This window comes from Haliotis rufescens, unplaced genomic scaffold (genome assembly GCF_023055435.1).
Source record: "Haliotis rufescens isolate VD_foot unplaced genomic scaffold, xgHalRufe1.0.p SCAF_14, whole genome shotgun sequence".
Lineage (NCBI taxonomy): Eukaryota > Metazoa > Mollusca > Gastropoda > Lepetellida > Haliotidae > Haliotis > Haliotis rufescens.
This window is the reverse complement of record NW_025963824.1, coordinates 4512035-4526620: the sequence shown is the minus strand read 5'-3', so window position 1 is coordinate 4526620 and position 14586 is coordinate 4512035. Positions and strand designations below refer to the sequence as shown.

At 42.8% G+C, this 14586-nt stretch overlaps 1 protein-coding gene across 5 annotated transcripts in view; it reads left to right on the top strand.

Moving 5' to 3' along the window:
* LOC124111860 (talin-1-like) overlaps nt 1-14586 on the top strand; it is a 325376-nt gene that overhangs the window by 151984 nt on the left and 158806 nt on the right. For 2 of the 5 annotated variants that reach the window (XM_048395666.1, XM_048395664.1), the window contains exons 48-51: nt 8482-8598; nt 9701-9883; nt 10741-10845; nt 11144-11249. In XM_048395666.1, coding sequence (XP_048251623.1) covers nt 8482-8598; nt 9701-9883; nt 10741-10845; nt 11144-11249 — 511 coding nt within the window. Of the gene's footprint in view, nt 1-2832; nt 4272-8481; nt 8599-9700; nt 9884-10740; nt 10846-11143; nt 11250-12776; nt 12801-14586 lie in introns of those variants that run through there. The other 3 variants (XM_048395663.1, XR_007220682.1, XM_048395665.1) reach the window with 3 other exon arrangements.

Here is a 14586-nt window from a genome sequence, read left to right as displayed (position 1 = left end):
GGTGTGGGATGCAGGGCTGAATGTAGCACTAGATTCAGGGTTGTAGTTCCTCCCAAGGCAGTTGGTTTAATGGTAAAGGTGACCCCAGGGCTTGTAGAATGTCAGGCTTTTCGGTTGTCCTGTCATGTTATGACTAGTCCAGCCAGTAAAGGTTTCCAGCTTCTGTCCACCACTGCACGATGTCGTGGTGGGCTGTTCTGTCTCCTGTGAACTATCTGTGTTGATATGTCAGTCTGCGTATGTGTGTCGAGTGGGACTGTAACTACAAGGAAACTAGTTGCCAACTTTGTGAGCAGTGCTCAAACCCTAGGGGATCTTGGGTTAGAATTGGTCCCTTGCAACCTGTGATCGGGTGTCAGGCTTGCTGACTTGGCTGATTGCATGTCATCGTATCCCAATTGTCTAGATCGATGCTCATGATGTCAATCGCTGGATTTGTCAACAGCCGTCATGTAGCTGGAATATTGCCGAATGGTGTTAAACAACAAACAAACAAACAAAGCTGATGCAAACTGATTCTTGAAGCCTGTTCATGTCTCAGCCGGATCTGGGAGTGTGTTCAGAATCACATTTTGTAACAGCACAGCTCAGAAAGTTAGAAGACTGAAAAGTACATTTTCCTCCTCCGTGCAGTGGGGCGGTCGTGTAGCCTAGTGGTTAAAGCGTTCGCTCGTCACGCCGAAGACCTGGGTTCGATTCCTGACATGGGTACAATGTGTGAAGCCCATTTCTGGTGTCCCCCGCCGTGATATTGCTGGAATATTGCTAAAAGCGGCGTAAAACCATACTCACTCACTCACTCACTCCTCCGTGCAGTGCTGGTTTAAAGTAATCCTGTAGAAATGTGATTCCTAGTGATGTGGTGGATCATGCAGTATGCTTCAATAGCCTGATCTATGAGAGCAGGAGATATGGTCTTCCGTGTACAGATGACAGATACCAGATTTGTAGTTGTGGGAAGGGAGATAACTCTAATGTAGTTAGGAGACAACTAGGTTTTTCATTTTGTTCAGAAGGAGATAAGATGTGATGTTGATGTTTGTGAACTTGCAAATAATTTTACTGATTGCCGAGTTCTGCATTTTTTTAAGGGGGAGAAAATAGTAATTACCACTGTCATGTTGTTTGTGGGTGGGAGATGACTCTTTTGAGTGTTTTCTTGAAGGGGGAGATAATTCTAGTGTGTGTTTTTTTAATGGGGTTTTGAAGGGGGTGATAACTCTGTTGTGTGGGTTTTGAAGGGGAGATAACTCTAGTGTGGGTTTTTTAATGGGGGGATGACTCTGTTGTGGGTTTTGAAGGGGAGATGACTCTAGTGTGGGTTTTTTTAATGGGGGGATAACTCTGTTGTGGGTTTTGAGAGGGGGGATAACTCTAGTGTGGGTTTTTTAATGGGGGGATGACTCTGTTGTGGGTTTTGAAGGGGAGATAACTCTAGTGTGGGTTTTTTGAATGGGGGGATAACTCTGTTGTGGGTTTTGAGAGGGGGAGGTAAATCTGTGGACAGACATATTTCTGCAATGTGTAATGGTCACAAGACACTTTTATGTTTATCAGTTCAAGACAAGATGGAGACGGGTTAAGATGGGGTGTGTCTATCTACACAATAATGATTGTTATTTGGCTGACACATAAATGTTGGATCTCTAAATGCCTTCCTACAGAGTAATGTGTCTTCCACTGACCAGCCTGTACCGTCTGTACTGACTTCTCCACTAGGTCCCAGTGTGTGGGTTCTTGTGTCCCAGTGTTGTGTGTTGGGTCCCTGTGTGTCGACACAACTGAGAGTGTTGTGTCCTTCTCTTAGACACAAGTATGGAGTGTTGTGTCCGTGTGTTGCAGCTGTGTAGGTTATGTGACTTAGTTTCTAACTGTAGCCCAGCTGACACTCACCCCACCTCCCTACTAACTCCGTCTAGACCATCTTGGGAAGGAAGCTCGGTGAATGGGGATTTCAGATCATAGACAGGTGTGTTGCAACGACAAAATTATAACGAGGTGGTCTGAAACTTTACGCAGTAGTCAAAGTCTGAGTCGCTTTCGTCCTGTCTCCAACAGCTAATCATAGTCCAGACTGTACACTAACGTCTACAGATTGGATAAATAGAAAGACAAGTCGGGACTTATATCCACAAGTTTTTGTCACACACTAAAGTGGAATCACAAAGACAAGTTTCCAATTGAGTTTGAACTAAGGGAGATTCCAGTGCCAGGTTTGATGGACTTGTCCACCTAGAATCAGAAACATCAGCATCATTACTTGACAAGAATAAGATAACATGTAGATAATGCCATAGAGTAATGATCTCAAAGAACAGGAACAACTAACAAGTTTTGATGATGGAAACGAATTGTCAACCATCGCATTGTCTCAAAAATGTGAAATGCCTCATCTTTGACTGGAATCGATTCCAGTTAGGCATTCTTAGATCATTCTTGAAACAGGCCAGAAAAGGAAATGTTACTCTTAGTCAGGAATGTATCTCGACCTGCCAAGGGGCCAATAATCTGCCCCAAGGGTGCAGCAGCTGTCAGTAAAAATTCCCAGTTTGGAATGAAATTGGAACAAGTCCATGGTTTGGGACAGCAACACCCAGAAATCCTTCCATTCACGCGGAATCCTTCCAAGATCTGTAGCTCCGATTCTTAATATGCTGTTTTGTTTTATTTATTTTCTGTATTCATGATAAAACTGCTTACAAACTTGAACTGTTCTATGAGGAAACGTGAATGGTATAAATCCTTGTTAAATCTCAGCTAGGTAGGGTGCTGTAAGATTTCATTTTCAGTTGACTCTGTGTTGATGTTTATGTTTCCTTTCCGTGGTTTCAGAGGTCAAGAGTAATTGACTCTGCCGATGTCAGGTTTTTACGTTCTTTGTTCGCATGAAGTGCGTGTGCGTCGTAGCCGCCTGTCCGAGAAACGGTCGGCCGGCTATTGCACTTCAGTGTCTGTTGTGTGGGATAGACCTGTCTTTGTTGTGTATGCTTACCTGGTTCCATCATCTAGATCAGAATCATTAACATCATTACATTTGTTGATAACCAATACCAAAGAATATTCAAAAGTGCCTTGAAACTTTGTTAAATGATTAACTGCACTTGTTTGCCAGTTCAGCACCTGTAGAGTAACCTCCCCTTAGAATGGAACATTAGAGTTACCCCCCTTTATGAATGGTTGTCGTCCTTCATATTAGTGAACATCATGCCTGATTGGCTGAAATCATTGATGCTGCCTTTTCATTGGTTGTTAATATGCACTGGAGCTGAGGATTGCATGGTGTTAGAGCACATAGTCAGACATAACAGCTCGCCTAGAGATTCAGTAGCCATGTCACAGAACTGCACTGTTTAACAGAGGGCAATCACAGTCATACTATACTCCAGCAACTGAAACGTTTAAGCAGAGTTTTAACAAAGTGGGCTTTGGAAAAGTCAGATTTTAAGAAGTGTATTCTGAGCCTCTTTTTGAGGTGGGATCCAGAAATTGGTTGGGGAACTTCCGTCACATTAAGTAGTTATACCCAAGAAGCAAGAAAATATTTATGAACTTCATTGAAATATGTATCTGTTTTTTATTTTCAAAATATTTTGTAGTCCATTTTTTATTTTTTTAAATAAATTAGAATTACCGACAGATTGACTGGATAGAAACATTTCAGTTTCAACATAGAGCATGAGGTACGTAAGCCTTTGTTGGTGTTTGCATGATTTGTGCTGAGTTTATTTAAAAAATCATCCAAAAATATTTTTATTGTATATGATTATCAACCACCCAAGAATGTAAGTGTTAAAGTTTTTTGTTATTTTTGTCCATATTTAAAATATTGATATTCCTACCAGTGTTCAGTAAACTTGTGGTTGTGTACTATATACTTGGAGCTGAATGTCTCAGATAACGTATATAGCTGTATACAGAATATCATACATATCATTTGTGTAGAGACATGTCATGTTATATTTGCCTGTGACATTGTGACATTTTCGTCTAGAAATAACATTCATCGCAGTGTGAAAGTACTTTTTTTCCCAAAATATTTGTCAATTAAGCCACAAATTACCTAAAATATGTCTCTAATTGATGTCCCACTTAAAACCATTCTTGAACTAAATTTCATCTTTGTGTTGTTTGTTAAATACCGAGGTGTAAGTCAGTATATTTGATATAAAAGTTTGTAAGCAGTTGTTCATTTTTAGCCTATTTTTCTGACTATTGAGCTAAGTATTATTTGTGTATTGTCATGTAGAAATAAATAAACACTGTCCGTGCTTCGCTGTCCTTGTTTTCTCTGCTTGTGTGACTAACAAACGTAGTCAGCGTGTCACACAGCCTCACAGCTGCTGCTGGGTGTGTCTAGGGTAGCGGGGATCTAGTCACACCACAAGCACCTGTCTTGTTGTAACAGGCGATTACATGGGATTGGTTGGTCAAATATAGTCAGTGTGTCACACAGCCTCACAGCTGCTGCTGGGTGTGTCTAGGGTAATGGGGATCTAGCTACACCACAAGCACCTGTCATGTTGTAACAGGCGATTACATGGGATTGGTTGGTCAAATATAGTCAGTGTGTCACACAGCCTCACAGCTGCTGCTGGGTGTGTCTAGGGTAATGGGGATCTAGCTACACCACAAGCACCTGTCATGTTGTAACAGGCGATTACATGGGATTGGTTGGTCAAATATAGTCAGTGTGTCACACAGCCTCACAGCTGCTGCTGGGTGTGTCTAGGGTAACGGGGATCTAGCTACACCACAAGCACCTGTCTTGTTGTAACAGGCGATAACATGGGGATTGGTTGGTCAAAATGGCTGCTGACAAGGGTTTTCTCAAGGATGGTAGTTGAACAGGAGTGATCTAGCTACACCACAAGCACCTGTCTTGTTGTAACAGGCGATAACATGGGGATTGGTTGGTCAGAATGGCTGCTGACAAGGGTTTTCTCAAGGATGGTAGTTGAAAAGGAGGGATCTAGCTACACCACAAGCACATGTCTTGTTGTAACAGGCGATAACATAGGGATTGGTTGGTCAAAATGACTGCTGACAAGGGTTTTCTCAAGGATGGTAGTTGAACAGGAGGGATCTAGCTACACCACAAGCACCTGTCTTGTTGTAACAGGCGATAACATGGGGATTGGTTGGTCAAAATGACTGCTGACAAGGGTTTTCTCAAGGATGGTAGTTGAACAGGAGGGATCTAGCTACACCACAAGCACCTGTCTTGTTGTAACAGGCGATAACATGGGCATTGGTTGGTCAAAATGGCTACAAACGTGGTTTTTCTCAAAGATGGTAGTTGAAAAGGAGGGATCTAGCTACACCACAAGCACCTGTCTTGTTGTAACAGGCGATAACATAGGGATTGGTTGGTCAAAATGGCTGCTGACAAGGGTTTTCTCAAGGATGGTAGTTGAACAGGAGGGATCTAGCTACACCACAAGCACCTGTCTTGTTGTAACAGGCGATAACATAGGGATTGGTTGGTCAAAATGGCTGCTGACAAGGGTTTTCTCAAGGATGGTAGTTGAACAGGAGGGATCTAGCTACACCACAAGCACCTGTCTTGTTGTAACAGGCGATAACATGGGGATTGGTTGGTCAGAATGGCTGCTGACGAGGGTTTTCTCAAGGATGGTAGTTGAACAGGAGGGATCTAGCTACACCACAAGCACCTGTCTTGTTGTAACAGGCGATAACATGGGGATTGGTTGGTCAGAATGGCTGCTGACGAGGGTTTTCTCGAGGATGGTAGTTGAACAGGAGGGATCTAGCTACACCACAAGCTCCTTTCTTGTTGTAACAGGCGATAACATGGGGATTGGTTGGCCAAAATGGATATGTATATCATCTCTTGCAATAGTAAATATCTCTTGTTTGCCCTAGGATAATCAGGATTGCTTTCTGTGTTGTAACAGGCAAGAAAATAGGGAAAGTTGGGCCTGGCTTTGTATGGATCATTCTTGGATATAGACTATTTTTTTAAAAAGTATCGTTACCTGTAGCCCTCTAGCTCTCAATGCACAACGGTGTGGGTCGATGCTGATCACTGTTTGCTCCAGATTCAGTTGCTTAGGTTGTCAGACACTGAACTATGATACTGCTACAGCATCATTTGAGGGTTGGAATCTGATGCCTCGTTGCAGCAGCACCCGGGTTAATGCCTTGTATGACCGACCTATAGTGACATGAAGTGCTGGTGTACTGTGGAAATCTAAGTGGTGTTGGACAGTTTATGATGTAAGGGGTATGGACTGATGTGAGGCCCACATACTTGTGTTCAGGGTTGGAGGATCCTGTGTAAGTGGTATGTATTGACCAGAGCCACACATGAGTTTCATAATGCTGGTGTATACGAAAGAAGGGATTGTCCTAGAGCTGGTGTATACGAAAGAAGGGATTGTCCTGGAGCTGGTGTATACGAAAGAAGGGATTGTCCTAGAGCTGGTGTATACGAAAGAAGGGATTGTCCTAGAGCTGGTGTATACGAAAGAAGGGATTGTCCTGGAGCTGGTGTATACGAAAGAAGGGATTGTCCTAGAGCTGGTGTATACGAAAGAAGGGATTGTCCTAGAGCTGGTGTATACGAAAGAAGGGATTGTCCTAGAGCTGGTGTATACGAAAGAAGGGATTGTCCTAGAGCTGGTGTATACGAAAGAAGGGATTGTCCTAGAGCTGGTGTATACGAAAGAAGGGATTGTCCTAGAGCTGGTGTATACGAAGCAGAGATTGTCTTGTGCTAGTGTATACGAAAGAAGGGATTGTCCTAGTGCTGGTGTATACGAAAGAAGGGATTGTCCTAGTGCTGGTGTATACGAAAGAAGGGATTGTCCTAGTGCTGGTGTATATGCAGCTGGGGTTGTCTGGTGTTGGTGTATACAAGAAGGGATTGTCCTAGAGCTGGTGTATACGAAAGAAGGGATTGTCCTAGTGCTGGTGTATACGAAAGAAGGGATTGTCCTAGTGCTGGTGTATATGCAGCTGGGGTTGTCTGGTGTTGGTGTATACAAGAAGGGATTGTCCTAGAGCTGGTGTATACGAAAGAAGGGATTGTCCTAGTGCTGGTGTATACGAAAGAAGGGATTGTCCTAGTGCTGGTGTATATGCAGCTGGGGTCGTCTGGTGTTGGTGTATACAAGAAGGGATTGTCCTAGTGCTGATGTATACGTAGCAGGGATTGCCCTAGTGCTGGTGTATACATAGCAGGGATTGTCCTAGTGCTGGTGTATTCAAAACAGGGATTGTCCTAGTACTGGTGTATACGAAGCAGGGATTGACTTATGCTGGTGTAAACGAAACAGGGATTGTCCTAGTGCTGGTGTAAACGAAACAGGGATTGTCTTGTGTTGGTGTTCACGAAGTAGGGATTGTCCTAGTACTGGTGTAAACGAAACAGGGATTGTCCTAGTACTGGGGTTCACGAAGCAGGGATTGTCCTAGTACTGGTGTATGCGAAACCGGGATTGTCTTTGCACTGTTGTATGCATAGTAGGGATTGTCCTAGTGATGGTGTCTACAAAACAGGGATTGTCCTAGTACTGGTGTATACGAAACAGGGATTGTCTTTGCACTGCTGTATGCATAGCAGGGATTGCAGCTTAGACAGGATTGTTATGGGGACTGTAGGGAGAATATTAGTCTACAGCATTCATATGACTCAATCATAGGAAGCGAAACTTTCTGCTGGTTGAACGTTTGTATATATATACAGATGGAATGAATAAGGGAACATTTAGTTTTAGACACAGTAAAATAATATGCTATCATGGGTCCCCAGCCTTGTCCATCAAATATGTGTTGGAAACAATGCACAAAAACACATCTTAACATTTGATTCTGACGTGTTTGAATTGTATGCACGCTATTTCAAATGTACTGACAGTAAAGCTTGTTTCTCTCTGCTTTTCATTGTCCCCTTATTCGATTCCATCAGTAGTACCAATTTGTTGATTGCTGAAGTTTGGCGAAGACATGACCCTGGGTTGATCTTTATGTAGCTGCAGAAAAGTGACTCAACGACACATATACAGAACCCAAAAAGTCAGGAATCGTGAATAATATTTGGAATATTTTGATGAAATTGTGTGCTCAGTCTTTACTGCAAAAAATATCACCAAATATTCATAATCTCTAACTTTGTTGTTGAGCATAGTTAGGTTTACTACGTTGAAGTGGCTTTGGTCTAATTAAGTTCTGATTCATTCCATTTATTCTTCAACCTGATTTCTATGTTAATGTGGGCTATATTTGCTTACCTATTTATCATGATTAGTATAAGCCACATGGAATTACTCAAAGCCATTTTGGGTAACATTTAGGAATATTTCAGACTGATATATTTGCTGTAACATAGATAGGGGTGTGCTGTGGTTCAGTAATATCATGTTCTGGCTTTGGGTTGAGGGTGAGGTTTGTATGTTTGTTGTTCATCACTGTGTGTAGTTGCTGCTGTGTCCACTGTTAATGTTGTCCATGTTGTGTCAGGTGATGGTGACAAACGTGACGTCGCTGCTGAAGACAGTGAAGACCGTCGAGGACGAGGCTGTGAGAGGCACGCGGGCCCTAGAGTCGACTGTCGAGGCCATCGGACAGGAAATCAGGGTAGGTGATAGACTGACATATATCTTCCTCAGCAGGCCATAGAACCATCACACAGATCAGAGTAGGTTATATCTGTCTACGGCAGACAGTGCCCTAATACTTTCACTGTACAACCACTTGACAGCAAATCAGAGTAGGTGACATCCAACAGGCTGATATATCTGTCTACAGCAGACAGTGCCCTAATACTTTCACTGTACAACCACTTGACAGCAAATCAGAGTAGGTGACATCCAACAGGCTGATATATCTGTCTACAGCAGACAGTGCCCTAATACTTTCACTGTACAACCACTTGACAGCAAATCAGAGTAGGTGACATCCAACAGGCAGATATATCTGTCTACAGCAGACAGTGCCCTAATACTTTCACTGTACAACCACTAGACAGCAAATCAGAGTAGGTGACATTATACAGGCAGATATATCTGTCTACAGCAGGCTGTGCCTTAACACTTTCCCTGTACAACCACTAGACAGATCAGTGTAGGTGACATCCAACAGGCTGATATATCTGTCTACAGCAGGCTGTGCCTTAACACTTTCCCTGTACAACCACTAGACAGATCAGTGTAGGTGACATCCAACAGGCTGATATATCTGCCTACAGCAGGCTGTGCCTTAACACTTTCACTGTACAACCATCTGACAGATCAGAGTAGGTGACGTCATACAGGCTGATATATCTGCCTACAGCAGGCTGTGCAGGCTTAACAGGGTTGATGTCTTTTCCTCACCTGCCTGTTGTGCATTCTGAAGTTTGAACTAGTTACAGAGTAGATATAAATATCCTTGGACTTCCACGTTCATATCTTCATTGCCTCTATTTTCTCTGATGTGACACCCACTGCATACTAATGTTAGCAATGAAATGATAGACAGACGAGGTAAGAATTATGATACGTTACACGCTATCGTACCACCATTGTATAATGAAATGCAGATACAAGCAATGAATGTCATAAGACATTACTTTCGCATCAACTTGCCACTTTAAAGCGAGATAGAGAAATAGAGATGCACAATATATTGCTATGCTTAAGACTGTCCGCTATGTACTGGGATTGATGGTCATGTGTTGCTTATGTCATTGTTCCTCCAGGCCTACGACACAGCCGACATCTTCAAGAAGGCCAACGCCGAGGATCTCATCCGCTTCACCAAACCCATCACCAACGCCACCGCCAAGGCTGTTGCTGCAGGCAACTCTTGTCGACAGGAGGACATCATTGCAGCTTCCAACATGGGCAGGAAAGCCATCTCCGATCTGCTGAGTATCTGTAGGGTAAGCCATCTCCGATCTGCTGAGTATCTGTAGGGTAAGCCATCTCCGATCTGCTGAGTATCTGTAGGGTAAGCCATATCTTATCTGAGTATCTGTAGGGTAAGCCATCTCCGATCTGCTGAGTATCTGTAGGGTAAGCCATATCTGATCTGAGTATATGTAGGGTAAGCCATCTCCGATCTGCTGAGTATCTGTAGGGAAAGCCATCTCCGATCTGCTGAGTATCTGTAGGGTAAGCCATCTCCGATCTGCTGAGTATCTGTAGGGTAAGCCATCTCCGCTCTGCTGAGTATCTGTAGGGTAAGCCATATCTGATCTGCTAAGTATCTGTAGGGTAAGCCATATCTGATCTGCTAAGTATCTGTAGGGTAAGCCATATCTGATCTGCTGAGTATATGTAGGGTAAGCCATATCTGATCTGCTAAGTATCTGTAGGGTAAGCCATATCTGATCTGAGTATCTGTAGGGTAAGCCATCTCCGATCTGCTGAGTAACTGTAGGGTAAGCCATATCTGATCTGAGTATCTGTAGGGTAAGCCATCTCCGATCTGCTGAGTAACTGTAGGGTAAGCCATATCTTATCTGAGTATCTGTAGGGTAAGCCATCTCCGATCTGCTGAGTATCTGTAGGGTAGGCCATATCTGATCTGAGTATCTGTAGGGTAAACCATCTCCGATCTGCTGAGTATCTGTAGGGTAAGCCATCTCTGATCTGCTCAGTATCTGTAGGGAAAACCATCTCCGATCTGCTGAGTATCTGTAGGGTAAGCCATCTTCGATCTGAGTGTTCCTAGCGTAGGCTACCTTGATCAAATGTCTGTAGGGTAGGCTGAGATGTTGTTGCGACCATGTTGCAGGGAGCTGCAGCCACAGCGGAGACGACTGAGATTCGTCAGCGGGCCATCAACGCCGGCCGAATGTGTGGTGTGTCGTACCGGGAACTTCTGGAGAGTGTACACCAGGTGAGTTGCCACACAACACCTGCACTATGCAGTGCTAGAAACTAACAGTTTTAGTCTACCCGTTCATACAATGATAACATATTGTAAAACCCTCCATGAGGGCAAATTGATGCTAGTCCTTGTGATACCTTAACTATTGGGCAGTTTGGCAAGGACTACAGGACTAGTGCCAATGTCTATAATGTATACGCTGTTTTGAGTCATGTGATATTTCATGTTTCGACATTAGGCCTTTAGGACATGGTGAATGTGCCAATATTGTTCTATGAATGTTCCAAGCCTGTTCCTGTGTTGTCAGGCTGTGATCCGACCAACGCCAGAGGCGAAGCAGCAGTTGATGCTGATCTCACGTAAAGTAGCCAACGCCGTCACAGAGCTGGTCCAGTCTGCCGAGGCCATCAAAGGTACGTGTCTGACGATGCCAGACTGTGGCTTCATGTGTGCTCCCTCTGGTGGCAGACTTTCATCTCGCGTACACGCGGAAATATTCAATGTTGATGTACTATACAGGGTTTTTATTTCAGAGAATCTGACAACAGCTATGTGGTTTTAGTTCTTGATGACTCACTGGCTGATGTGATGTAGCTGGAATATTGCTGACTGTGTTGTCAGGCAACATGCATCTTGAAAGCAGAAAAAACTTCAAATCTTTATGTTCCTCATCAGATCTTAGAATTGGGGAATGGGAAATGTTAATTGTGGCAAAACGTATTGTTAGACAGAGGCCATTTAACATGATCAAAGTGTTTTTGATTTTTACTCTTTTTAGGTCAATGTTTTGTTTCTATCAAAAAGTCCTTAAAATGGATAATTTGGGTTACTATTTTAGTACAGAATACCTTGTATTGCACCATGTGATATAGCATTCATGTATCAAGCATAGTGCATCATGTATCATGTGTGTCTTTGAAGTGTGTATCATCCATGTATGTTATAAAGGTGTATATCATCCATGTATGTTATAAAGGTATATATCATCCATGTATGTTATAAAGGTATATATATCATATGTGTATGTTATAAAGGTATATATCATCCATGTATGTTATAAAGGTATATATCATCCGTGTATGTTATAAAGGTATATATCCATGTATGTTATAAAGGTATATATCATTCATGTATGCTATAAAGGTATATATCATCCATGTGTGTTATAAGGTGTATATTGTAGGTTATAACATGTATTTGTCAGTAGTGTACGCATGGCTGGCACCAGGGTCATCTTAGCGTTATATCTTAGTACTATATCTTAGCGTCTGTTAACAAATGCATCAGTGACCCCAGTACTAGCGCTAAGATCTTAGCGCTAGGTTGATAGTAAGCCTGTCAGGAGTCACATAAGGTGAAGTGCTAAGATCTTAGCGCTAGGTTGATAGGGAGTCTGCCAGGAATCACATCAGGTGAAGCGCTAAGATGACCATTGTGGTGCTGAGCCTAGGGATTTATCAAGGTATTCAGAAGACGACAAGAATTTTTTCAGTTAATGGTTTACTGATTTTTTTGTAATAAATCCTGAATGGAAGGTGCACCAGAAACTAAAAAAAGACATTTCGGTTTGAACTTTTCTACTTCAAATCGCTATCTGAATATGCTGCCATATGTGCAGACCAGTGTTGGTTAAGCTTGAACTATTGTTGGTCAGTTGGTAGCAATTTTTGTGTGTGACCACATAAGTTTATAATTAGCGGAATGAGAAGTGCTTTTCAGATTTAATTTTTTCAAACTTTAATTTTCATAGGGTTGTTGAAATCCGTAAACTAGTTTCAGAAAAGTCTTCCGTGCAGTTTTCTGATTGCGAATACCTTCATATCTCCTTGTTGTTGTTGTTGTGTTAACACTGCACAGCGTATGGCATGACATGTTATAATGTGTTCATCATGTATCACACATTGTCACGGATATGACACGTTTCTGTCACGGATATGCAGGCCAGTTTCTACCATCGCTTCTGGGTGAGGACACTTCTGTATATTGAGATTGACCACTGTGAGCCAGGCTATGTAGATATAGTCCTAACATCCCCCTCATTGTACTACTACCCTCCCTGCCTGCCACACACAGGCTCAATCTCATAGAATCACATCGTTTACTCTGATAGGATCCTTCTCTGCCTGGAGATTTGACAACCACTCCATAGACGGTGAACCCTGAGTGGACTTTGACCTCTCAATCTAAATGTAGGATGCGTGGATTCTTGATGTCAGATGTCAGCTTTTTAAATAGCTTCAGCTATGTGTCGTTACCACCTTGGTTTGAAAATTTTGACTTCATCAAGGAAAACACCTGCAGAACACAATATTCCTTAAATGGTTATAGATGCCATGGCACCAGACGCAACATGATTTATGTATAATGTCCACATCATGGCACAACTTTTATTATTTACATTTGGGACTGGTGGTTAACTTCATTTTTTGATACAGAAATCAGATATGCATTTGGCACTCATCACGAGACACTTATTGGCTGATGCCACCAAATATGGGGTTGCCAGATTTTTACGCAGAGAGGTATGGTATCGGAGTGGAAGATTTGATTTTAATGAGGCTGGAACATCACTATTATCTATAACATGATTACCCTACAGTGATCGACCATGTTATGACATTCATGTTATTATAGCTCATCAGAGCTTATGTTGTGGTGCGTCATCCCTATGTCACTGAGAGGCACTGATGGTACATTGGAAAAGAGGTTCTTATTGACAAGTGCTGAAACATAACTTGGATAGAAATGTTTTAAAAAACAAAAAGTTGAATTTGAGAACAATATGTCAAGAAAATGTTGTGGAATATGAGATGTAGCTAAATTGTTCACTGACATTGATCATGTGCCTTCAGAATGTACCAGGTGAGCTACAGTGCCCTGTGGCTACAAGTTCTACTTGTTATGATTTCCAGTTTGATCATTTGTTATTAAATATGGCCACATATGTATGAGAGACTCCTCCCCGAGTCTGTGTATTGGACATCCCAGTCTGCCTTGGAGTTCTGGCGACCCGACCAGCAGCTTAGTGTCGTGTCCTATATCTGCTACATGTGTATGAGAGACTCCTCCCTGAGTCTGTGTATCTGACATCCCAGTCTGCCTTGGAGTTCTGGCGACCCGACCAGCAGCTTAGTGTCGTGTCCTATATCTGCTACATGTGTATGAGAGACTTGTACCTGAGTCTGTGTATCTGACATCCCCGTCTGCCTTGGAGTTCTGGCGACCCGACCAGCAGCTTAGTGTCCTATATCTGCTACATGTGCTATAACTGCTGTACTCCATGACAGTCACCAAGTATAGGAATGTCTGCTTGTGTAGGATATATGTTGCATACCTGTATACGGTTTCTATGTTGCACACAGGTCATATATGGTTTATATGTTGCACAGAGTATATATAGCTACACAGTATGTCTCCCCCCCTCCCTGAATGACGCCCCTCCCCTCTCTCTCTGCCTCCGCGGATAAGCTTGCTTCTAACATCTCCATCAGCGGCTAACATGTGCTTGTGATGGGACACATCTTGACCAAATGTTGTGGCATTAACTGTGAGAAGCTGTAGGCTTCCTGAAGGTGACTAGTTCCATATGTAGCAGTGTAGCGATACAGAGGTACACATGATACATAGTCGGTGGTAGAAACTCATGTGAATCACCGTCCAGGGATGGGGGACTAGCCTAGTGGCTTAGGGTTTGACTCGTCATGTCGATGACCTGGGTTCGATTCCCACCATGGGTACAATAAGTCCTTG